Source organism: Syzygium oleosum, unplaced genomic scaffold (genome assembly GCF_021117445.2).
Source record: "Syzygium oleosum isolate NSW1041296 unplaced genomic scaffold, Sole_v2.1 Sole_v2.19, whole genome shotgun sequence".
In the NCBI taxonomy this organism is placed as follows: domain Eukaryota; kingdom Viridiplantae; phylum Streptophyta; class Magnoliopsida; order Myrtales; family Myrtaceae; genus Syzygium; species Syzygium oleosum.
In genome coordinates this window covers 1081328-1105822 of record NW_026607503.1, presented here as the reverse complement: position 1 = coordinate 1105822, position 24495 = coordinate 1081328, and the positions used below count along the sequence as shown (strand labels likewise).

The 24495-nt window shown below is 41.5% G+C and overlaps 3 protein-coding genes across 5 annotated transcripts; 1 reads left to right on the top strand and 2 right to left on the bottom strand.

Moving 5' to 3' along the window:
* The first annotated feature begins 1380 nt into the window (after positions 1-1380).
* On the top strand, positions 1381-3532 carry LOC115670312 (proliferating cell nuclear antigen). Its single transcript, XM_030591559.2, has 4 exons — positions 1381-1831; positions 2578-2730; positions 2844-2941; positions 3094-3532. The coding sequence occupies exons 1-4, from the start codon at positions 1513-1515 to the stop codon at positions 3316-3318; spliced, it is 795 nt and encodes a 264-aa protein (XP_030447419.1). The 5' UTR covers positions 1381-1512; the 3' UTR covers positions 3319-3532.
* A 1421-nt stretch (positions 3533-4953) lies between these two features.
* LOC115670311 (cytosolic enolase 3) lies at positions 4954-11308 on the bottom strand. 3 transcript variants are annotated; one of them, XM_056319977.1, is made up of 14 exons: positions 11126-11308; positions 10744-10898; positions 10341-10515; positions 9660-9731; positions 9452-9568; positions 9230-9310; positions 8826-8902; positions 8473-8576; positions 8065-8163; positions 7867-7952; positions 7371-7457; positions 6937-7134; positions 5601-5716; positions 4954-5263 (listed from the first exon to the last, which is right to left on the bottom strand). In XM_056319977.1, exons 1-13 carry the CDS (start codon positions 11228-11230, stop codon positions 5648-5650), a joined length of 1425 nt encoding a protein of 474 aa, XP_056175952.1. In that variant the 5' UTR covers positions 11231-11308; the 3' UTR covers positions 4954-5263; positions 5601-5647. The 3 variants fall into 3 exon arrangements, with proteins under 3 accessions (XP_056175952.1, XP_056175951.1, XP_030447418.1); XM_056319976.1 differs by having other exon boundaries at positions 4954-5250; XM_030591558.2 differs by lacking the exon at positions 4954-5263 and having other exon boundaries at positions 5311-5716.
* A 964-nt stretch (positions 11309-12272) lies between these two features.
* LOC115670283 (neutral ceramidase 1-like) lies at positions 12273-19491 on the bottom strand. Its single transcript, XM_030591520.2, has 10 exons — positions 19278-19491; positions 18353-18746; positions 17969-18177; positions 17063-17407; positions 16437-16701; positions 16073-16343; positions 15846-15971; positions 14391-14454; positions 13444-13607; positions 12273-13073 (listed from the first exon to the last, which is right to left on the bottom strand). The coding sequence occupies exons 2-10, from the start codon at positions 18691-18693 to the stop codon at positions 12525-12527; spliced, it is 2334 nt and encodes a 777-aa protein (XP_030447380.1). The 5' UTR covers positions 18694-18746; positions 19278-19491; the 3' UTR covers positions 12273-12524.
* Positions 19492-24495: the final 5004 nt, after the last annotated feature.

Below are 24495 nucleotides of genomic sequence, written 5' to 3'. Positions count from 1 at the left end.
CTCCTCTTTCCCCGCTTTGCCCAGAATCTCTCTAATCTCTCTCCCCCTATAGGTTCAAGAGAATAGGCCCGATCTGGTGAATTTATAGGCCTTCCGTTTTATGAGCAGATATTTCTGCCTTGCTGTTACGGGTCCAGGATGGAAAAGTTGCGTTAGTGTTGGGACCACCGGAGTTGGAAACTTTAGATAAAATATCTAGATGCATGCTGCATCTGTTTTGGATAAATATCGATAGGTGGCGGTGGGGCTCTTCTGCGATTAAATCGCGTGCTGGTCGACGCATGAGTTTTCTGACATTTCGGTGTAGACTTTTCAGACTACAGACCCAATTGGCAGAGCTGGCCGATCTGCCATTTATTACAGGCAACCGAAAGTCGTTGGTGAATGGTCGGGTAACGTAAGTGGTCTTGACCGCACATTGCGCCGAGCCTCGGAGATGCAAGTCCGGTGTTGTTGCCTCGAACTCCTTTGCTGGTAAACAAAAGTGACTCTTGAGTTACTTCAATTTAGGGGTGATCAGCTCTTCGGTTTCCGGCCGATATTGTCACTCCCCCCTTTCCAAATGTTTTTGTTTGGGACTGTGAACCGGACCCCGTTTCTATTTTGTGTAAAAATTTAAGTTCTTATAATAAAATATGAAATTTGTACCATTTCACTACAATACATATATTAGTCAGATGATTATGTTGTTTCTTCAAGTTAAAGATCATGGTTCGATTCTCGTTGGATGCAAAACTACTTTTTCCTTTAAAGCCTGTTCAATCCAGGAATTGGTAGTTCGGTTCCTGAATTGAATCGGTCTTGATGCTCACCCCTAGTTCGCTTGACCTAGCACCAAGCCAATTCGATGCAAGGGAGTGATCATTGTTCTTGGTACGTATGGATAGGTGCTGAGTTTTTCACATGAGCAGTATTTTGTTCAAATTTTATAGGTCGGGATTTTGGTAAAACAAAATTTCCCCTCTTTTGGCACCATATAATCACACGAACTGGACAACGACGATCCGAGTTCTACTGTAGCATGAACGATCCTGCGTGGAGAAATTTTGGGAATCTGAACCTACGCCCCTACGTACCGGGCCTCACAAAGTCAAAGCCCACAGCTACACTTTCAACCGACTAAAGACCCAAGGCCCAAGGCCCAAGGCCCAAGGCCCAAAGAGAAAGGAAAAAAACAAAGCTGGCGCAAGAGATTCCTATCCTGCACACGCCCGCAGCCTAACACAGCCCTCCCTCATCATCGAAATCGTGGCGGGAACGATTCACGCCCCAGTCCCGCCAACAGAAGCAAACCTCGCGCTTCCTTAAAAACAATCAATTTTTTTAATTTAATTTAATTTAAAAAAAAAACTGCCAATAAAAGTCGGTTCCATCGGTCCTGGGTCCCGGAACCGAACCGAAGAACCGGGGCAAAAGAGCAAAACACCCACTTCCTCTCAAAATTTTCCCTCACTTTCCCGCCGGAAACCCTAGCTTCCTCCTCCGTCTCCGTCGCGCGCGCGAGAGAACACGATGCTGGAGCTGCGGCTAGTGCAGGGATCGCTGCTGAAGAAGGTCCTGGAGTCGCTCAAGGACCTCGTCAACGACGCCAACTTCGACTGCTCCGCCACGGGGTTCTCCCTCCAGGCCATGGACTCCAGCCACGTGGCCCTGGTGGCCCTCCTCCTCCGGTCGGAGGGCTTCGAGCACTACCGGTGCGACCGCAACATCTCCATGGGGATGAACCTCAACAACATGTCCAAGATGCTCAAGTGCGCCGGCAACGACGACATCATCACCATCAAGGCCGACGACGGCAGCGACACGGTCACCTTCATGTTCGAGAGCCCGAGTACGTCTCCCCTCCCCTCTCCTGGTTTTTGGTTTTTCCGTTCAGCGAGGGAAGTGGTGGTAGGGGTTGGGGGGTTTCGGTGCCTGTTTTTTGTCGGTTTCTCCGACGGTGCTTCCGTTTGATGCCCGCGCTCTGTTTGTTTCTTTCGCTGACTGAGTTCTGGATCTGCCGCTTTAGCTTTGTTTCGTCGGTTTAATTCCGGTTTTCTGAGACATTCGTTTTGCCGATTGCTCGTAAGTACGGCGTGGTTAAGCAGCCTTAGTGCGATGTCGGCGAATTGTTGAATCATTTTGATCTTATGTTGGCTCGATGCGGCACTTGGAAGTTCGTGGAAGGTTTATGTGTCGGATCTGCACCAGTCTTTGTAGCAGTCTCAGCTTCATATGTTGTCAAGGAAGTAGTTGACTCTGGTTAAGCAATAGAAGCCCCTGTCTGGTGTCCTCTCCCTTATAAGATGAATATACCTTGACCAAGATGTCCTCCTTGTCATCCCTTTTGGGAATCATCAGGTGATGAAAAGGAGGCATGATCCTGGGATGTTCTGTAAGGTCCCTCTCGATAAGTTATTAAATACCTTTCGCATATGGATTACCCCTATGAGTGTATTATCTGTACTCGCTTGTGCTAGTTATAGGAGGGTCCTAATGGAGCGAGGGAAGAGTCTATGTCTCCTGTCAATTTAGTTTGTTCATCTTTTTTTTGTTGTACTCTTGGATCTTGTGTTAACAACCTAGTGCGTGTTACAGCGCAGGATAAAATTGCTGACTTCGAGATGAAATTGATGGACATAGACAGCGAGCATCTTGGAATACCGGAGGCAGAGTACCATGCCATTGTTAGGATGCCGTCAGCTGAGTTTGCTAGGATTTGTAAAGATCTCAGTAGCATTGGTGATACCGGTATTTTGTCATTCTCTACTTAATGGCTTCTGCAATTAAGTTATCCGAAGTTTTTATCCTAAGTTTTTGGCATGTCCATAAGATGATGAATTTTTCTTGATTCGATCCTGCAGTTGTTATATCCGTGACGAAGGAGGGCGTGAAATTTTCTACCAGAGGTGATATAGGAACTGCAAATATTGTTTGCAGGCAGAATACAACAGTCGACAAGGTGAGTCCTGTTTTTTAATGGTCCATTGCATTTTTCATTTACTGATTCTGGGACACATTTGCATGCCTTTCACAATTTGAGGGCGCTTTTTCTCAGAGTATGCCGTTACTGATTAAATCTATTTGTTAATTGTTTTGGGTGAACCATTGAAGCCGGAGGAAGCTACAGTCGTTGAAATGAATGAGCCAGTGACATTGACTTTTGCACTGAGGTATCTGAACTCCTTCACGAAGGCAACCCCTTTATCTAACACTGTGACTATCAGTTTGTCTTCGGATCTTCCTGTTGTTGTCGAGTACAAGATTGCCGAGATGGGTTATATCAGGTTTTACCTGGCTCCTAAGATAGAAGAGGATGAGGACGAGACAAAGCCATAAGTTGCTGGAGTCCCGAATTAGTTAAACTGTTTTGAAGCCTGTGGTAATTCATGTTTCTGTCTCAGGATTTTTTTTTCTACTCTTTACAGGGTCTTCCCCGAGTTGGAAAATGTTAGTAGCTTTGAATCAGTGTTATGTCCTCCCCCAATGTATGCTTTACGCTTGCTTCTGACTTTAGGGAAGTTCTCTAATGGATTTTAGGTCTTTCTTCCAACTCATGGCATGAAGTTTCAATTACTTTGTGACTTGTGCAATCTTTGTGGTTTTCTTTTAAGACAATCTTGGGTACAATAGAACCAACCAATTTTGGGGAATATTGAAGATGGTGCTCCCATCACATCATCTGTGCTACCGAGAGGAAGTTAATGGGGTTGTAATCCTGGTTTCATGACTCGAGGTTGTGGATAAAATCAATGTGTAGAAATTGTATTGCAGTTGGGTTTTTCGGTGGGATCAAAGGATGGATTGCACTGTGAATTCATAATATGGTACACTGAGTTTGTGCAATAATACTTAGAGATTCCATATTCGCATCAGTATTCTCATAGATAAATTTTGGGGGCCATCTTCGCCATCAACTTCCAATGAATGGAGCTTTACGCGGTATGCGGATGGAGCCATATGTCTGTAAGAGGAAAAACTTTGGTGGGATTGTTATTTATTTTTATTCTTGACTATCCACTTTTCATTTTCTCAAGGAAGCGATGTGATCAAAAAGTTAGTGTTGGTTTACAAAGTGATTTGATCAGTACCGAGTGGATACCAAACAATTAGGTCATGTTCAAATATTTGATCAAGCCTTGATATATCATTCTATAAATTAATTTGTGCACATCGAGTAGTATTCTTGGCATTGAATGTGTTATCCAACCATCAATTGCTATGCATGCAGCAGGATTAGGGTCATAAAACTGTCGGAGGTTCTGGGCATAATTTATAGTCTCTCTTATACTGTTTCACTAATGATGGTACTGTGTAAGTTATAATGGTAGGGCTAGCCACTTCTGTTGCCGTCCCAGGAATCTTCTTGGTCGACCTCTAACTGCCCTCGTGCCCAGATCGGATGCCAGTGGAACTTGTCTTGTTTCTGAACTAGCTATGTCTGGAAAAGAAAAGTGATAGGAATGAAAATTTGAGTAATACAAGGAAAATTTTGAAGTTCTTATGAGGATAAGAGGAGAAAGTTTAAAAGGTCATGCTCATTCTCTTCAAAATTGTTCTTGCCTCCCGAACATAGCTGAAATGCATCCTTCTTTGCCCACACTCGAGCAAATCTGGAAATTTTGTCATCGTATGGTTACTTTGGGTCCTGATTATTTTCACATTTAGCTCCCTATACTTTAGGGCTGCTTGAATTGATCCATAAACTCGGAGTTTGCCTCAATCAGCTCCTTACGGTTTTTATTCTTGTCTTGAGCGAGGCGAGGTTTCTTGGAATCACAAGATGAGGCAATGCTAACTGCTCGTTGATCATTTGTATTTCGTAGATCCTCTTATGCCCACGACATTGTACCCATGTAAACATATAAGCATAACAAAGACAACACTGACAGCTTCAGCCATGTCCGTGATATCCCCAAGTCCACGTTCCATGAACGCTTCAGGACCAGTATTTACCATGAATCAGCACACAAATGACAGGATATTCAATCCTGTATATTAGGATTGCAAATGCCCGCACCGTACATTAAATGTGCCCAAACCAGCATTCGCTGAGGCAATTGCTTCATGCTATTACATATGACCACCTCTTCAAAGAGCCCGGCATCTCTCACGACTTATCCTGAAGTCATCGTTTACAGTTTCATGGCCGGTTGGCAAGAGAGATTGTCGAACCGAGATAGTCATCTTTGCCCGGAAATTGTTGCACCTTCCAGGTGCACCTCCTATACTTTTGCACCCAACGAAAAGTACGATTGGACGTCGGATGCCCTACAAAGTAAAACTTGAGTAATACAGCCGTTACATGTCTTCGGTACGTCGGTGCAATAATTAAGACATGCGAGCCAATTGGTTGGACGAATGATGGCAATAGCCTATTTTAAACAAGCTCGGCCCATGTTCCTTCCATTATGCCCAAATCTATAATTCCGACCAAAAAATTACATCTATTACCTTAATCTAAAACAACAATCCCTAATGATTAAACAAAAAGCTTCACAAAGAATACAACACATCTCACAAGACCTGCCACTCAACCAGAAAAGTCGGTCTTCCAATAATAACGATTTTCTCGAGGGTTGAACCAAAAAAGGGGGGCAGTATTCATTCACGCTCAGTACCTGATTTTAATAAGATGGTCTTAAGTCCCCATAAGAAACATTAACCGTTATGACAGCCTCCAATCTTCACCGACATAAACAGCTTGATCACCAAGCTCTTCCTCAATGCGGAGCAACTGCAAGAAACATTTCAGAGTTTAGTTGTACACAGCTTTCCTTACCATGCAGTCTAACAGCGACATTTTACACTGAGGTTAAACTTTGTTACATTTTGTAGTCTTTGGGGCCCTTTGATGTTAAAATGTCAGGGCTGCTCTCTAAAGACCAATACTTATCTAGAGGCTGAATCAACAGCTGAGATCTTTGGATTCTAGGGGCCAGCAATTCGTGTTCATGTGTCAAATTAGGGTCTTGAATTACTGCCTAGTCATGTCATTGCAAATCATAATTTTGCCGAACAAAATAAAAATTGATGAATTTTGAATCTGTCACTTTCAAATTTTCCAATATCGGCTTTAATAATAGTGTTAAATCAAGTAAAATCTTGTCAAAATTGCCAATCCCTATATGACCATACGCAACTCTAATTTACATTCATTATCTAAACAAAACAATTATCAATAGCCATGAGTGCTTTACTGGTGCTTATATTGGAATTATTGAGAGACGAGAAAGGATCTCAACTACTTAAGTGCCTTGTAAAATCCTTAATATAATCTACTCAAGTAGGATATGAAATGCAATAAGACGACTTCAAAGATGTGCTCAGGAGCTCCCTCTAACAGTTCAGGGGAGCCTACCTTTTATTTTTTGAATAACACAATATGAGGCTACATGATTCAAGACTTTGCTACACAAATCCTGCTACCTCCTTCCCAGGTGTAAATGTTTACGAATTGATGGTTGGCAAGGTTGTTAAAATCAGGAGCTGACTTAGGATGGATGGGACGCCTGAGCGATCGCATCATAAGACCATATCGAGATCATAAGATACTCAAAATCCTAAAAGAATATATAAGACATAAATAACTAGCTGACATTGACTATAACGTTTCTGGTATGACCACAACTCCATAAAAGTATCGTTTTAGAGACATTTATTCTTAACTAAACACAGTAGTATAAGGGAGGCCTATTTTTTGATACCTACAATTTCATTCTACAAATGCAAAGTCCAGAATATATTTACATGAAATTTGAATTGGTACTATTGGTAGGATCATGTCAGACTTATGATGCTATCAACTAGGGTTGGAACCCTATTAAGATCCTCCTTGAGATTTGGACCGTTCTTTAGATTTCATATGATCATAGGCGATTTAGATCAGGATATTATCAATCATGAAAGTTAAGAATATAGAAGGACATTGTTGCTTTTGTCAATATGAAGGCAGACCTGGTTGTACTTTGCCAGTCGTTCTCCTCGACAAGGAGCACCTGCTTTGATGTGACCAGTACCTAGTCCCACAGATAGGTCGGCTATGAAAGTATCTTCAGTTTCACCACATCTATGTGATGTTACAATTCCCCAATGAGCATCCTTTGCCAGCTTGACCACCTCAATGGCCTCCGTCACCGTTCCAATCTGGTTTACCTATTGGGCATTTTGTACACCTGGTGAGTCTCACCCAAAGAATTCATACAGAGGCAAAATTTGGGGCTACTTGTGATGGGGACATTTGCTATCACTGAACAATAGCTTCTTCACTGTAAAAGCAGGCCCTATTACCTTTTCTTCTGCTCTCTCTTTAAAGTAAACTGGGATATATAAAGGTTTCATACGAATCTCAATGCCAAATACAGCAGTTAAGTAAAGCGAGAGTCTGATACCTTGAGAAGAAAAGCATTACAAGTGGACTCACTGATTGCTCTCTCAACACGCTTGGGATTTGACATTAACAAGTCATCCCCAACAACCTGAGAAATAAGGGTGAGATATCATTTATTTTGTAATCACCACAAAAGAACTGAGGAACAGAAACTTCAAATGAGATTAACTAATGCTATGAAGAGGGAATATCTACCATGATTATTGCTAGATCAAAAAGCTCGGTTAAGGAAAAAGGCAACCAGAGAGCACTCCATAGTTAATCATCATTTACAAAGGATCTAACTTAACCGATCTGGAAGCTGCTCTTTTGCTGTCTTTGCTCTAGGTATTCAGGAATTGGGTTGGGAAGGGGTGGAGAAGAGCAGCATTATAGTCTACTATGCATTACAGTGACAGAAATAGAAAAAGCATAAGACTGCAGAATTATTCTTCCATGGCAAAAACTGGCCATGCATAGACTATCAATAGGATGAAGAGATAAAAACAAAGGTGCACCTGGCAAACTCCAAGGCTAGAGAAATACTTGACATGCTCCCAGTCCTCCTTGTCAAATGGATCTTCGATTGATACGATCGGATAGTCTAGGATAAAAAATTAAAAAACCGTGGAACTCATCATGTTTTATGCAAGTGAGAGGATCATATAAATCAAATAAGCAAAATTCATCAGAAGCGTTTGAATTAGACTAGGTACCAGAACAGAGTTCTTTATACATGTCTATCATATCCTCCCCAGATTTGAAATTCTGCCCTGACTTATTTGGAGACTTGAAGTCCAGATCATATTTTGTGCCTGTATAAAGCAAGTAGAGATATCAGTTTTGTAACAGGAAATTCCTACAAAGCATAAACTGAGTAATATACACAATAGACATTGTCAAATTCTTCCTAGCTTTCTTGGACATGACACGTGTTTATATATTCCCATCATATGATAACAGAGTACTCCAATCGAATGCGCTGACACAGATTCCGTGTGAACCATCATCAAGACATCATGCAAGAATTCCAAACGCACTTCCCACAAAACACACAGCGCGTCGTTTTTCAAAATTTGACGCCACACTTCGACAAAAGTACTTCAAAATATTGAAATTGATACCTATGCAAAAATTAGTAGCAGCGACGTCGATAGCTATCTTTATTCTCTCGTTATAGCCAGTTCTGCTGATAGCCTCTTTAACCAGATCCAGGGCTTCTCTAAAGCTGCCAAGTACCATAAGATGTCAATAAGTAAATCAAAATAATACTTTTTTTTTAATTCTTTTTTGGGTTGACGTTGTTTGGATGGACCCCCTACCTATTGAATCTGCTACTGTATCATTGTTAAAACCATTCAAATAAGAAATGAGCAACAACTAGACACAGCTTTAACAATATTCCTCATTTATCATTCGTGTTGTTTTGTTTGTCTATTTTTGCCCATAAAATGTGTGACAAAGATAAGTATGCAACCTGGACACATTTGGAGCAAAGCCACCATCTTCACCCACATTGCATCCCTGTGCACCATGTTTCTCCGTAATAACAGCCTGCCTTTTTATTAACAAAACATTAACATCAGTGACAGTCTATACATACACATGTACATTAGTATAGAATAGTGTTTCCCTGGATTAAGAAGGCTAACTAGACACGAGATCGTAAAACAGGATGGACATATAGAATAAACCGCGGTAGAATAGCTAATAATTGATTTTTGAGAAGGAAATGAATGATAAAAGGAAGTGTTTAGAACACCATCAGATAAAGTTCAGAAACAGTATAATCTCCATGTGTTTAGATGAATAAATAATTAATGAGTCATAGACGTTGTTTAAGTACAATGCAGAAACCAAATGATCGAATTCAAATTGCACCTTTAAGTGATGATAGGTTTCAGAACCCATTTGTAAAGCCTCCTCAAATCTGGAGGCTCCAATTGGTAGAATCATGATTTCCTGTCAACATTTACAGCCAACTATGAGTAAATTCAACAGATTATTCATAGGTACGTAAAAAAGCTAAACAATCAGCAGGCACACAAACAAGCTGAGATATATTATAGCCACAGACAAGCCTGGGAGAAAGACAGAACGTACCTGAATGGCAAGGTTGTTTCCAGCATGTTTTCCACCGCTTATAACAGTGAAGGAAGGTACTGGAAGAGTCAGGTTGGGCTTACCAGCAAGATCAGCAATGTGCTTATAAAGGGGAACCTGCATGCAAGGGACGTAGAATGAAGATATTTATGCAGATAGAAACGGACAAAAACCTTCTTAAATTACAGATAAAAAAAAATATACATGCCTCCTTTTCAGCTGCACCAGCTTTGCAAGCAGCGATTGACACAGCCAATATTGCATTAGCTCCCAGCTCACCCTACAAGATGATTTCTCTCAGACCACGTCTTATTGAATGATGTGAAGAGCATCCCTGACTTTTCACTTGAACCATAAGGCAATAACTCAAAAGAACTATTACAGTCCAACACATGCAAAATTAGGATGGATAGTCTCGTATTATCTAATTAAGACATCGTTTTGCTATCTATGACAGTCAAAAGGTTCACTCATGAATCATACATTTTCCGGAGTATGCGCCCAAATCACTGTCAAGTAGTAACATCACCAGCTAGCATTGTATGTTGGTCCAAACAGGTGCTATCTTAGAATTCATCACAAAAATCAACCATGCACAACTATTCATGATGGAGGAACTGGACAAGTTCAATGTCTTACCATGACACGACAAGGTTCTTAAAAGACAATTTCTTACCCACCAATCTAAAGGCTGGCAAACCATGTACAAAGCTCCAGCATCATAAATATCCTAGGCAACATGTTCGCAAAAGACGATTCTAATATCTTTCAATGCAAAACTCATTCTCTCATAATAAAGATCTTTTGCCAATAATCAAGTCAAAGAATCGTTCTCCTTCAGGCAAAACTCCAGGCAAACAATCAATTTCCTTATCACAAAGCAGGGTACCTTCTTCTCCGTTTTGTCCAGGTCTATCATGGCCTGATCAATCTGAGCCTGGAGAATAGGATCCATCCCTATCAACGCTTCGGAGATCTTCTCATTGATATTCCTAACAGCTCTCTTCACGCTATTCCCAAGATACACTCCCTTGTCCCCGTCACGCAACTCCACAGCCTCGTACCTACAACCATCACCAAGACGAGCCATCACGCCTCACGGCCAAACCGGCAGAGCAAGACTCGGTACTTCACACGCACTACTACACGAGCGAACTCGCGCGAGCACCAGCAATTCTACCGCTACTTCAAATCCATCCACACACACACACACACACACACACACACCAATCCGCCAGCAAATTAACACGATGCGAAGAAAACAACGAAGAAGCAGCAGAAAGAAACCTCACATTCCGGTCTGGTCGCCGCTCGGAGCCGACGCGCGGAACATCCCCTTGTTGGTATGCAAGTCCACCTCGACGGTCGGGACGCCCCTGCTGTCCAGTATTTGCCTGGCTCTGATCTTCGTTATGACCGACGGCACCGCCTTCCTCATGTGATTAGACTGCGAACAAAAATCATCCAGTCGAACAACGACTAACACATCAGCTCACGGAGGCGGCGCGAGACTTGCTCAGCTCCAAAAACGCAAAACGCGCGGTTTTCGCGATCGAAGCCGGCGGAACTTTCCCGCATTTTCTCGGGAAACAAGCGGAAAGAAAACTTCGAGGAAGGAGAAGGAGAAGAAGAAGAAGATGATGATGATGATGACGGTGAGGAAGAGGTTCTTACGATGAAGAGGACGGGATCGGGGGTCTTGGACCTAACCGCGGCATTGACGGCGTCTTCGATCTTGCGGGAGAGCATGTGCTTGTCCAGATACTCCTGCACCGACATCGTTCACTGAGTTTTTTCTCTCGCTCCCTCGCTCGCTCGCTGCGGATCGCGACGCTACTCAGGAAGCGCGATCGAGCAAGAGAGTTCCGTCGCTCGAGACTCGACCTTCTTCAAGCGCGACCCTCGTCTGTTTCTCATTTCTTCCTCGTCTCTTCTGCTCGGAAATGGATCGGGTCGGGTCGGCCCAAGGCCCCAAGGGAGAGTCCGGAATGTTGAATCCGTCTACTTAGGCCCAAATGAAGTGATGCTGTTCACCAGCTCATGATCGACATCGTGACTAGCCTCAATATCGTCACTGAACTATTTTTGGTTAGTCATCATATCTATTCATTGAGCCGGTGATGATCTAATGGTTTTTAATCGTTTCTTTGTAATGCCTTTGATGCAATTGTAGCTCTACGGAAGCAATCACAATCTTATAATAATAACAAAATGAGCGCTCTCCTAATCTTACTTCCCCGGACTCTCCGGTAGCACAGCCGAGATTGTGACGGGCTATTTACCTCTGCAATATTTAATTAGTTGGATTCATGTGTCGTAATTTCTTTCGATCTTTCGCTTTTCTTTTTCCGGCTTATAGTGTTCTTGGGTCATTCCAATTTTATAGGATGTCTATGAAGAGACTTTGGCCAATGGTGTAAGGAGTTCCTAGAGTGTCTTCTTAAGATGTATATATACAACTAAAGCACGTTCCATGTTTCAATTTTTTGGCCAATGGGTTTAAGGAGAAGTGCCATTAATTTGATTGTTTTGGAAAGTAGGATTTCTTAAGCTTCGATTCACTAGCTAAAAGGGGCACGTTAACATACTGCTTCCCCTCTGTTCTTGCGGGGACCCTGTGAGAAGTACGTGTTTTCTGTGCTCGTCCTTTTCTGTTTTTATGTTCGACACTCGGATTACTTACCTTGACAACAGGCTGAGTATACACATTCAATCGTTTGGCATTGCTTCTATGATTGCTTCATGTCTGTACCGAATGTTCCTTGGTCGAGAACTCGACACAATCAATTCAGAAACTCGATGAACAACCGCCATGCTGACGGGGAAGTAAAGCGGACCAACCCGCAGGCACATAACTAAGCAATTTCATCTATACAAACCGGATTAGTGCTCGGAGCCTCCGGTTACGACTAACTCAAATTGAAAGGCCCTCTAAGATGCACAAGACAGAGCTTCGTGCCACCGATGGTCCCATTTAATCCAGATAATAAGATGCCAAACTAATTACAAGAACATACTCGCGCACTCGGTTACGTGTATTGTTACTTACGGTTTTTCCTCTTTTTCCCCCTCCTTAAGATACAACAAAAGCACTAGAGGATCCGGCAAAGTGGCGTATTGCTCCCAAAAGTCCCTTCGAGGCACCAAAATGTCTTATCCTATACACACCTGGAGGAGCAGATTCAGGTATTCTCCATTCTATGGTGGCCATGCTTCGAGTGCTCAGTTTCGAAGGTCTAGACCACTTGAACCGAAGGCAGAAATCGTCATCGTCGTAAGATGGAACCCAAGTTTCTTTTCCTTGGAGTGCCTCCACAAGGGCAAATGTACCTTCAGTCATCAGGTCATTCCTTGGGCAAGCCGACCAGAAGACCACCGAAACCATGTCACCTCTCTTGAAAGTGGAGTTGTTGGGCACATCAGATTTGACATCCCCAAAGTTCACTCCAGCTGGTGTTGCATCCATCACGACTGGCGTGAGTAAGCTTATCTGTCTATCTAGAAGATCCGGGGGCTGCGGACCTGATTGAACAGGTTCGCCGCTTAACATTGCGCTTGCAAGTTTCTTGAACTCTTGGATGTATGCACTGAGAGTGTGGGGACCATACAGTGTGGAGGCACCCTGAAAGCACCATTGAGCACATATTTCGTTAGCTGAAACATCTCAGTTACTTTGGTAGGCTGCTTTAATATTGCCAGTCACTTGTATAACCTTAGAGAAACAAACTCTGGATGTGGAAATTATGCCTTTTTTGGTAGCCACTGTGTATGGAAATCATTTTCCCCCCCCCAAAAAAAAAAAAAAATCTTTTAGTGCAGCAATTCAGTCAGTCAATGAGGATACCTTTTGCAAACTCAAAATATTTTTCTCGTTACATAATTTGCCTTCCCTGAACTTAGTTTATTTTGCTATAACAAAATCATGTCTGCATGATGTTCCGTTCTCTTCATAGAATGCAAGTGATATTTTCATCATGAAATGGAAATAATACCTCATATCGCTGGATCTGATACTCTTCAAAAGTAGTCACATACTGAGAATAGGTATTGGTCAATCCTGCTATAACAACATGGACATCGCCTTGTCCTTTACCTTTACTTGTAAGCACTGTCCTCACAGCCTCACGGAGACGCCTCCCAGCCATAGTTGTGAACTCTACAAGAGAGTTGCCATAGGCCAAAACGATTCGATAAGATACGAAAGATACCATGTATATAATGATGCAAGGAAGCTGGTTCAAATGATAGCCAACAGTGGTGGCCGAAGATTTTTCCAGATCTCACAGTGTTGTTCAGTGTTGTTAATACACTATCTGAAAAAAAAATATTAGATTTGACCTTTTACACTTTTGACTAAGATCATGTCCATCTTCCATTTAATTTGTAAATTGATATAGATTGATTGAAAGTGGGTTTTGGTCACTTAAGATGACTCTTAAAAGGGTTAGTTGGGTACCCCAACTAGAAGTGGTACTTCTACAAAAAAGAATAAAAGAAAATTGATTCTTGACTGGGCATGAGCTAGGTAACTTGTGCAGTGTACGACTGGCTTCCATGGAATTTAATTTTATTTTTTTTGGTCGAAATGGAGTTTAAATTGAACTGTAGACTTATGTCCCACAGTACACTAGAACGCATTAATTGGCTTATTTTTTTGGTAAACACTAAAACAAGACAGTTCTAAAAAGTTTCTCATGATGATAGTGAAATCAGTAAATAAATACAGGAAAGAAATCGCTTCTATACTTATAAAACTTGTCCGGAGTGGACAAGACTGGATAAATCCAAATTAGCGTATTTTTCTAGAAACTCTACCAATAAGTCCAGGAAAACTTGGCCTACAATTTAAATGCATTTGACAATCACTCAATTACAAAAGCAACATTAATCCGTGTCAAAATATCATACTTTCATAGGAAAAGAGAAGGGAGAAAAATACCTCCAGGAACGCTGAGAATGACTAGCTGTCCTATCCTGAACATTTGAACAGGAAGAATCGAAGGCTGCAAAAACCATGAAGGCAATAAAATCGTTATTGCAGTATGAAACAATTGAGGCTATCACTCAAGTTCTCCAGGCATCTATATTCATCTGATATAAATGGATGAGGCAGAAATTTCAAAACCAAGTTATCTTTCCATTCACAAAAATGATGTATAGCTGAAAATTCCCCATCTCCTTGACATTTGAAATAGAAGAGAAAGACAGTCGATTTCATGTAAAATGCCTATCAGTCAGCAGCGCAAGTGTCAGAAACAACGCAGCTAGGCAGTACTCATGTGTACACAGCTTAACAGATCTCACTTCACTTTTACAAGATCTCATCTCGTTCGGGATGGGACTAGGTCCCTAGCCAATTCGACAGGGACAAGGAGTGACCATTGAGGCAAAAAGACCGGGACAAGCTGCAGTTCCTGACAAGCTTCCAGGATGGTGAAGGGTATTTGACGAACAAAATCAAACGTCAGATAGAGGGAGTATTGCCAGGCAATGGATAAGTGATGAAAGTCTATAAGACCCCTGATCCCACATTAGATGGATAGAGAGCACACAAAGTAATTCATAAATAAAAGTTCATCTCCAAATGATCACCACATGAGTGATAATCCAAGGGCTTAGTCCATGCGGAACGGGCTAGATCATTTCAGATGGTATTGGTGTTAGGTTTCAATCCATCATGCCCCATTTAAGTTTATTTTGCAGGTGGTCTTTAAAATTATTTTGTGTGCGGCTCTCATTTGTCCTATTGACCACATGGTTTCAATCAGATTTGTGCATGAGAGGTGGTGTTAAATTTATCTCACATTGTTTGCTTACGAGATTTATCATGGCCTTATATGCATGTACTCTTCTTCCGCTATTAACTTGATTTTTTGCGTGGAAAATTTTAACACCTAACAACTTAAGTTTTTGAGAAAAATAGTTATCTAACATTATATCAAAACATAAGTCATGAGCTCAAATCCAAGTACTACCTCTTACGTTTATTTTTCCTGCAGACTGTTTCTCGATTATTTCCTTAATGTGGTTATGTCTGAGAACACCGTTTTCTACGTAAGGTCCAACTTGTACACATGAGTGAATATTAAGGTTTTGTCAGACATGCTAAATGAGGAAATATCTAATTTTCAAAGTGTTATTTACGCATATCACAAGGATAATCAGTGCATTAAAAATTCCAAATATGCCTTATATAGCTGCTTTAAAAGTGCTTTAGAGGCACTTTTCAACAAAATCATGGCGCGATATTCATTGTGTCTATATCCTGACAACTTAAGATTTACGACAAATGGTTGCCTAATAGTTCTGCTGATATAAGAAAGGTATGGCTGAAAAGTTCATGATGCATGCATGGTATACCGCAAGCAACCAACATTAGGTTGTAGCAACTTACCGCCCAATCATACGGCTGCTTCATTTCACCGGTATCGAGCAAGATGGGCTTTGGATGCTGACAATCAACTTGTGTCTGGTTTGGAGTTTTAAGTAAGTTACGGACCAGCCTCCAAAAAGGATTTCCCTGACATGGATTATAGAATAGACAATCAAATCGAAAGGATACACACTGTACATGTACAGGAATACCCGTTTAGGGGCTAGAGAATTGCCAATAATCATTACCTGGTCATCCCCTTGCTTAAAATCAAAAGCTCCTGGTCCATCCGTCGTTCCTGCAGCAAATGCAAATCCCATTGAAGCAGGACACGTTTTTACTACTTCTGAACCTCCTCCCTGTTTAGGTATTGTAACCTCAAGCTTGGAAAAATCCAAATATGCATGACGGAAGTCAACCTTCCCCTGCAACTGTTCAGATACTTTGTTGAAAAGATCCAAAGCTTTTTCAAATTGTCTCTCCCCAATTATACGTGTGCTTTCAAATTCATCTGGGTAACTGCCACATTAAGGAAAAGGTTCTTACTGTTAATGTTCATATGGTTGCTGGTTTTTATACTTTATACCAAATACAGGGAATCGGTATTAATACCCTGGTCCATGGCCATAGCACAACTCATTCTTCCCGCCGCAGGTACTGTGATTGAAGTCACAAGGTAAGCCAGTGTCTGTGCAGAATGCTCCAAGCACGTTTGGGCTAACATCGCCACAGTTCGTTTGACAAAAAGCAGCTACAAATCCAGGTTTCTCAGTCTGCCTTAGAGCACTCCTGACCCGCTTAGCAACACTCAGAATCTTAGTCGCTGGTTTCCCAGGGGGAGACTGGAATGATGCAGCAAGCTCCAATAATTCATGATCTGCATCAGATATAAATGACTCAGCTCTACCATCCACTTCACTATTTGATGCCACAAAAAGTAGTGAATCAGAGTCAAGAAGTAGACAGACAACTCAGAATTAATCAGCATAATGATATTAACAAGCCATCCTCAAAGTTCGATCCTATCCAAAGATGGTAATGTATCAAGCAGAACTCTATGTTTGGAATATTTACTTGAATGGCTAAGATAAAGTAGATTATCACCGACAATCCTGTCCATATTTTTCTACCTCCGGTAGAAAGCTATTGGATACCTTTTGCAAAGCGACAACAAATGGATAACAATGAACAAACAGCTCAGCTATATCATACAAAGCAGTGGGGAACAAATTGCTTACGAATATCATGAACTTCAGGTACAATGTTTGAGACTCTTCGTGGAACTCCACCATCTTCAAGATCATCGAAATATGACATTTCGACACCATTCTTGTTAAACCAATCTTCCATAAAACGAGCAGCTGCACCTTTGTTATCCCCACTAATCAACGAGTTTGTACGACTCATAGAAGTTCCATGTGTAGCAAACCAATTGAAGCTACCCACTGGTCCCCACTCGCTATCCACAAACTTCAAAAGTGTCATTTCCTTGTCAACGTCATACTTGTATTTGCTGCGTTCTGCCGTAGGGTTATTGAGATAAGCACTGGGACTGCGATTTACTCCCGCATCCAAAAGTTCCCCTGTTTAGCCATTGGCAAAAACTTGGCAAGATTAGAAGCAAAGATGAAGACCTGATAGTAGAGATTGGAATTCTGGACAATGGCAAATTGGCAAATTGCCAAGGAGAGACACGATTGTGACAAAAAAAAAAAAAAAAAAGGAAAGGCACGTTTCACTAAGTAGGTTGCCTCATGAAGCAGAGATTACCATGTCCTGGTATAAGGCAGGCCTTCTTTCAAAAGTGGTTATACAGAACTGAAGAAATTGAAGATTTTTAGCCTAAGCTTTTGGTTTCATTAATAAACCTCACAGCCAGAGAAACAGATTTATCATTCCTAGTTACATATGCACATGACATGACCAAGCAGGAAAATTAAAAGATCTTCAAAGGGAGGCTGGCAAGCACAAAAAACAACAAGACCCAACTGAAGAAATCTATGAGCAGGACCAAGAACACACTATTCTTGGCCATATAGCAAAAACCACAACAAATTCTCGAAAAGTGAAGAATTAACGCAGGCTGCCAACCTCAGGCTTAGGAAGAAACATAACGAATAAGCTGTCGAGATTGTCTCTCTTACCTTTATTCACGAAAACTGATCCAGGCCTGAGATTTTCATGAGCTTCTATGATGCTCTTTTCAATACCATCAACAATGACATCAAATGACTGGCGCACAAATCCGAGAGATGTGACGATATATACAACATATTGGAGGTAGCCACCGGGACCAGCATGCGTGTGAATTCCACTGATAGCTACATTACTTTCAGTATACAAGTCACCATACCTGCCAACATGACGATATCCATTCGGAAGGCCTTCATTAGACAACCCCTCTATGCATATATTAAGGAATGGTTCTATCTCTTCACAACATTAGTGTAGTAATTTAATCAAGACTGCACTGACAGAAGTAAAATCACAAGGAAAAAAAAAAATTCGGCATAAGGCAAGCGCACTACCTTGCTTTCAATCTCTCGAGCACTTTGATCGTCACCAGTTGAGATGCCATGCAAGCATCAAGATTCACAAACACGACGCGCTTCCCTTGCGGTTCTGCCACGATGAACGCCCTCGCTCGAAGCCTGAAGTGAACACCCGCCGCGGTCTGCTCCGTGTTCGCATAGCCCATCATGTTAACATCGGCAGCAGGGCCGGTAATGTCGTAGCTCCCGAGCCCAACCAAATAATTGAAGTCAGAGCGCGCTCCCATGCTCCCTTGCAGAAGTAACAGAGAAATCCACAGCCAAGCAGCCATCCGTGGTCTCCGGACGGAGAAATCGGAACGAGGAGGGAACCCCATCACAGCTCCACCGGATAGATAAACCCTTCGGTCGTTCAATTTGCTCTCATTTCCTAGAAAGGAATCGGAAAAAAAAGAAAAAAAAAAACCGTAAACCATCATCTCCATGCGGCCAAAAAATCGCGAAGAGGACGTAATCCAGCTGCTCTTCCAAGTGAAAATTTCAACAAAAACAAAACACTCGCGGACCAGGCGAGCGAAGACAAAAACCAAAAAACTAGCGACCAGGTATCTAATGCGACAGTACCAAGGTCAAGAGCAACAAACGACGATAACCAAACGTTCGCTGCAATCCCGCGCACTACCGACCAACGTCTGTACAGAACAGGCGCTCGCAATGGCAAAGCGACATCGATCGCACCAATTTCGCAACATACAAACACAATCGACAATCGAACCTCGCCTACGACGCCAGTTCAACGGAGCTCAGCGACAGCAAACCAGTCCGTCGGACTCCGGACCGAACGAGAGAGAGAGGGAGAGAGAGAGAGAGAGAGAGAGAGAACGCAGATGGAAATCGCCGGCGAGGAACCGTCGAGAACCGGCGGCCGCGGAAGATTACGCACGGGGACTCGAAGTCGTACCTCCAAACGGTCAGCAGAGGGCGGGAAGGCCGGCCTGCAAACTTCGACGGCGGACCACGCGCGCCGGCTGACGGTTCGGCCGATCCGGCGGATCCTCGGAGACGACGGAAGGATTCACAGAGAGAGAGAGAGAGAGAAGCGAAGCGAGGAGGCGCGCGGGCGGAGGATGGAGTCAAAGCGAGGGAAGGCGAAGCTGGGGAGTGAAGGCAAAGTGCTGATGTCGGGTGGTTTTTGTAGCTCCCTCTTCGGGACTTTTCTTTCGTTTTTTACTTTTTCCCGTTTTATTTTCAATCGATTAATTTAAACGTTTTTCCCTTCTTTCGATTTCTTTAGTTTGGAATTAATGTCTTCTGATTTGTCGGGGACGATGGTCGTGGGGGCGGTGGGTGGGGGAGGAGGCTGGGGGTCATCATCCGAGCGGTTGACCGGTAGGTGCACGATACCCGGGACCGCGACGGCGAGATTTTTGAAGCGCGAACGAACGGTCTTCCGTCGCTCTTCCGCCCATCGTCATTAGCGGCGACGACGGCGACGGCGTTGACCGATTCGCTCGCTGAGACGGTTATTCCCGGGGCCGGGTTTTTGTCCCTTTTTCTTTTTTGTTTAAGCTTTTTAACTTAGGACGTTATTCAATTTTGTTTTTCTCGTTTGAGTGTTTTTTCGTTTTTTGTGGTTCTGCTAGTAGGTGTATTCCCGGACTTTTGAAAGGTAGGTCCGATTCGAGCAACTTTCAAATCCCGAAAAAGGAAAATCCGTTGGAATGAGTGAAACTCTTTTGATCAAAAGTGTATAGCGAGGGAATCGGCTATTTATGATTCTTTGATAGAAATAAATTTGACAAAAAAAGGGGCATTTGTTGCCATTTTAAAACGATTGAAGAACACCGAAGTAATGTCTAAATCCAATGATTCAAGGCGAAGATAGAATATTTTTGAACAAGGAAATATCTTTTTTTTTTAATTGTCTCGACAACTAAATCAAGAATAAGGAGTCCAAATATATTCTAAGCGGGACAAAGAAAAATGGGTTAGAGACCACTCAAATAAAGAAAAAAATACTTAGGCTGCGTTTGGTTGTCCGGATTTCTAAATAGAATAGGACTGGATAGGATAGGATAAGAAATCCTGGGATTTCTTCATATCCTATCCACTATTTGGTGGACTACGGATTTAAAGTCGGATAGGATAAATTTTTGTTTTTTTTTTGCTATTCACGGGTCCGGAGGAGTCGGTGAAGGAAAAAAAAGCCGAGAAATTTTTTTCGTGAAAGCGCACAAGGTGTGGGGATGAAGATGACGGCGAGTGGAGCGTAGGGTTTCTGGAAAAATAGGCATTAGAAATCCTATCCAGGTCTATCCCACCCCCTCCCTCGGATTTTTTTATCCGGGCTATATCCGGTCTATATCCGATCTTATCCTATCCTGGACCACCACCAAACACAGGATAGGATAAAACATATCCTATTATGGCTTTTATCCGGTCGAACAAACGCAGCCTTAAGGGTTTTCGTTTGAGCTATTTCAAAGTTACTCAACTTGAGTTTCGAAACCGACTAAAGAAAATCTTGCATTTTGAGAATTCAAATGATTATTTGTAAAGAAAAAGAAGAATAAAAAAGTATTAAATAATTATAGTCTAATTTATTTGATTTGATTCTTTTATAGATGTAACGGATTCGTTCATACCTTCGGTAAAGTTTGTAAGACCACGATCGATCCTGAAAGGACTAACCGGAAAAAACCTCAATAAGAATCTTGAAAATATTTCATTCTTACTCGATAGTCCTATGTCCTCAATTAATTATAAAGAAAGAAAAAGCAACAAACTTCTGTTCATAACTTCTTAATTTGATTGGTTATCCGATGTAATTGCACGTTAAAAAGATATTAGTACCTGGTACAGAAAAGGCTTTTCCATGAATGAATGATTATCCATTTTTTAATGAGTCTTAACTATTAGCTATGTCCTATTCTAGATTGTACATAAATGTGTAGAAGAAGCGACATATTGATAAAGATAGTTTTTTTCTCGAAATCGAAATCAAAAAAATGATTGCGTTGAAAAGAAAATTAAAGGATAGGGAGTCCATTAATGAGTTTACTCGTCTCCAAGGTTTCTATTCTTTTCTTACTAGAATACATTGTTTTGACGGTATCGCACTATGTATCATTTTATAACCAATAAATCCCCTACATTTTTTTTTCTTTTTGTGGTCAAGTCGAATTTCCAATAGAGGAATTTCAAGGATATATAGAACTGGATAGATCTCGATAACACTTTTTCGAGAGTATGTTTATGCATTTGCTCATGATAACATGACAATAAATGATTATCAATTTTTTAATGAGTCCTAACTATTAGATAGATCTCGATAACATGACTTCATATGCATTCGAGTAATTAAATATTTCACAAATCAAAGGATTTTGTTCAAAATTGCATATTATGACAATACATCTAGTTCAATAATTGTGAAATGTTTAATTACTCGAATGTATCAACATAATCCTTTGATTTTTTTCAGCTAATGTTTCTATACAAAATCATTTTTTGGGCACAAGAAGAATTTGTATTATGAAATTATCTCAGAGAATTTGTATTAAGAATTTGTGTCAAATAAGGGCATGAGTGACTATTTCTATTTCAAAGAAGAGCCTAACTTTTTTGAATGGTGAGGGCATTTACATCTTTTAACTTTTTTTAAAAAAATTTCTTTTCTTTTCTTTTCTTTTCTCCTAGTTTCTTTCTTTTCTTTTTTTTTTCTTTTTCTAGTTTCTCTTTGTTCTTCCCCGGTGGTCGGCCGGCCGACCACCGGCAAAGCCTGGGAAGGGTTAGGTGAGGGCCACCCTTGCCAGCAACAGACGAGGTCGCCTTTGCTGACCATGAGTTAGCCGGCCCTCGCCCATGGTTGGCGAGGCCGACCCTTGCCCAACTGGCCACTGGCAAAACAAAGAGAAGATCAGAAAAGGAAAAAAAAAAGAAAAGAAAGGAAAAAAGATAAAAAGATAAAATTATTTAAAATTAAAATTATTTTTGGACGAAAATGCCCTTGACCTCGCCGGTCGCCACCGGAATATTTTGCCGTCCAGTGACTGGCGAAGTCAGGCCCTTATTTGAAACTCTCATGGCCATTTCAGGCCCTTATTTGAGATTGACATACTACTTCATATCCTTATTTAACACAAAGTCCATTTCAGGCTCTTATTTGAGAAAATGAGGGCATTTCAGGCATATATTTAAAATTTTCCCTATAATCGCAAAATAATGATATTATGATTTAACGTCATTTATAATAAAGATAATAAATGCTTACATATTCCAATATTAATATGACTAATAGATTACAAGATTTTATGGAAATATAGTGTTTAATAATCGAACTTTTTTTACTGATTATGTTATCTAATGAGAAATTGCAAGAATGTCATATTATTTAGGGAAAATACCACAAAAAACCCCAAACTATGCCACTTGTGACACATTTACCCTGAACTTTTTTTTGTGACATGAAAAACCTCAAACTATGCCACTTGTGATAAATTTACCCTGAACTTTTTTTTTGTGACACGAAAAATCCCAAACTATGCCACATATGATATATTTACCCTACAATACTTTGACCCATGGGCATTTTCGTCTTTTTTCTTTTTATGTTTTTTTTCCTTTTTTTTTCTTTCTTCTCCGGCGAGGGCGATCCTCGCCGGTGGTGGGTTGGGCGAGGGTTGCCCTTGCCGGATCTGGCGAGGGCAGCCTCGCCCGATGCTGGCGAGGGTCGCCCTCGCCGGATCCGGCGAGGGCAACCTCGCCCGACGCCGGCGAGGGTCGCCCTTGCCCGCCCAGGCGAGGGCGACCCTCGCCCGCCCAGGCTAGGGTGACCCTTGCCTGACGCTAGATCTGACGAGGATCGCCCTCACCGGAGAAGAAAGAAAAAAAAAAGGAAAAAAAATAGAAAAAGGAAAAAGACAAAAATGCCCATGGGTCAAAGTATTGTGGGGTAAATATGTCACAAGTGGCATAGTTTGGGGTTTTTCGTGTCACAAAAAAAAGTTTAGGGTAAATGTGTTACAAGTGGCATAGTTTGAGGTTTTTCGTGTCAAAAAAAAGTTCAGGGTAAATATATCACAAGTGGCATAGTTTTGTGTTTTTGGTGGTATTTTCCCTATCATTTATGCTAAAACGAGATGAAAATAATCATATTCTGAACAAATAAATGGTTCTTGACGTATTACATCTTTGATAGACCAAAGAAAATAAATGAATTGAAGTATTTTTACTCAAACATAATACGGTATGTATTTTTTATGTGTATAATTCGCTTCTCTCCAAAAGAATGGGCATTTTTTCGCAGATTGAACGAGAGGGGTAATGACGAAGAAATAGGTATTTGATGGTCCGGATGCATGTGTTTTGGGCTCATATGAACCGTTTGATCGGGTGAGACTCACTTGGGACCCCCATCATTAAATGATTCGTGCAGGTTAGAGCGAAGCCGAAAGACCGAGAGATTCAAGAAAATAACTAAAACATCGAACTACTTCAACAAATTTTCATGCCATGATGAATATAAAGGGCACTATTCATGATTACAAAAAAAAATCTGCCGCCCTTTTTCTAATTATTAGAAGACTTTTTTTTGTCCATTTCATTCTCGGTTTTCTTCATTTAGCTAAGCTCATTAGGTCATATCTGTGCAATGTCATACTCTATAATTATAGTTGCTTCCTTCATAAAATTATGAGGGTTTCCTATATACAATTTACATTTTTCTAATCTCATCTTTTCTTATTCCTCTGACACAATTTCTGGCAAGATTTATTTTTGTTACCCACTGATTTTGGAACTAGTGATATACATTATCAATTGTTGGGCTAATTGTATAAACATCCCCGATGTTGTTACTTTTCATGTCAATCACCCTCGTCACAATTCAAAATCTATAAATTTGCGCATCCGCAATTTGAAAAGGCCGTTTTCATTAATGCACACTCAAAATCTACACCCAAGTTCCTCTTCCCCTCTCTTCCCCAGCCCCTTCTCTCTCCTAACACACAGTAGCCAGCCCCGCAGCGGTCGACCGCTACTTGAGGCCACAGCCCAACCTCAACCTCGATGACGACGACACCCTCGCCCTAGCCTGTCGCCCGTGTCCCTCTCCCCACATCCCGGTCTCTATATGTGGCGAGATCGTTCGCTGCTTGCGATGGAGAGACACCACCCGA

Bases quoted from the DNA above. Each gene is read 5' to 3' on its own strand.
- LOC115670283 (XM_030591520.2), bottom strand. From the start codon at position 18,693: ATGGGGTTCCCTCCTCGTTCCGATTTCTCCGTCCGGAGACCACGGATG. The intron at 13,608-14,390 runs GTATTTTTCTCC...ACTCTCTTGTAG, and splicing joins CATTCTCAGCGTTCCTGGAG to AGTTCACAACTATGGCTGGG. The intron at 13,074-13,443 runs GTATTATTTCCA...TGGTGCTTTCAG, and splicing joins ATCAGATCCAGCGATATGAG to GGTGCCTCCACACTGTATGG.
- LOC115670311 (XM_056319977.1), bottom strand. From the start codon at position 11,230: ATGTCGGTGCAGGAGTATCTGGACAAGCACATGCTCTCCCGCAAGATC. The intron at 10,516-10,743 runs GTGAGGTTTCTT...TGATGGTTGTAG, and splicing joins AGCGGCGACCAGACCGGAAT to GTACGAGGCTGTGGAGTTGC. The intron at 9,311-9,451 runs GTACGTTCTGTC...AAATGTTGACAG, and splicing joins GAAACAACCTTGCCATTCAG to GAAATCATGATTCTACCAAT.
- LOC115670312 (XM_030591559.2), top strand. From the start codon at position 1,513: ATGCTGGAGCTGCGGCTAGTGCAGGGATCGCTGCTGAAGAAGGTCCTG. The intron at 1,832-2,577 runs GTACGTCTCCCC...TGCGTGTTACAG, and splicing joins CTTCATGTTCGAGAGCCCGA to CGCAGGATAAAATTGCTGAC. The intron at 2,942-3,093 runs GTGAGTCCTGTT...GAACCATTGAAG, and splicing joins AGAATACAACAGTCGACAAG to CCGGAGGAAGCTACAGTCGT.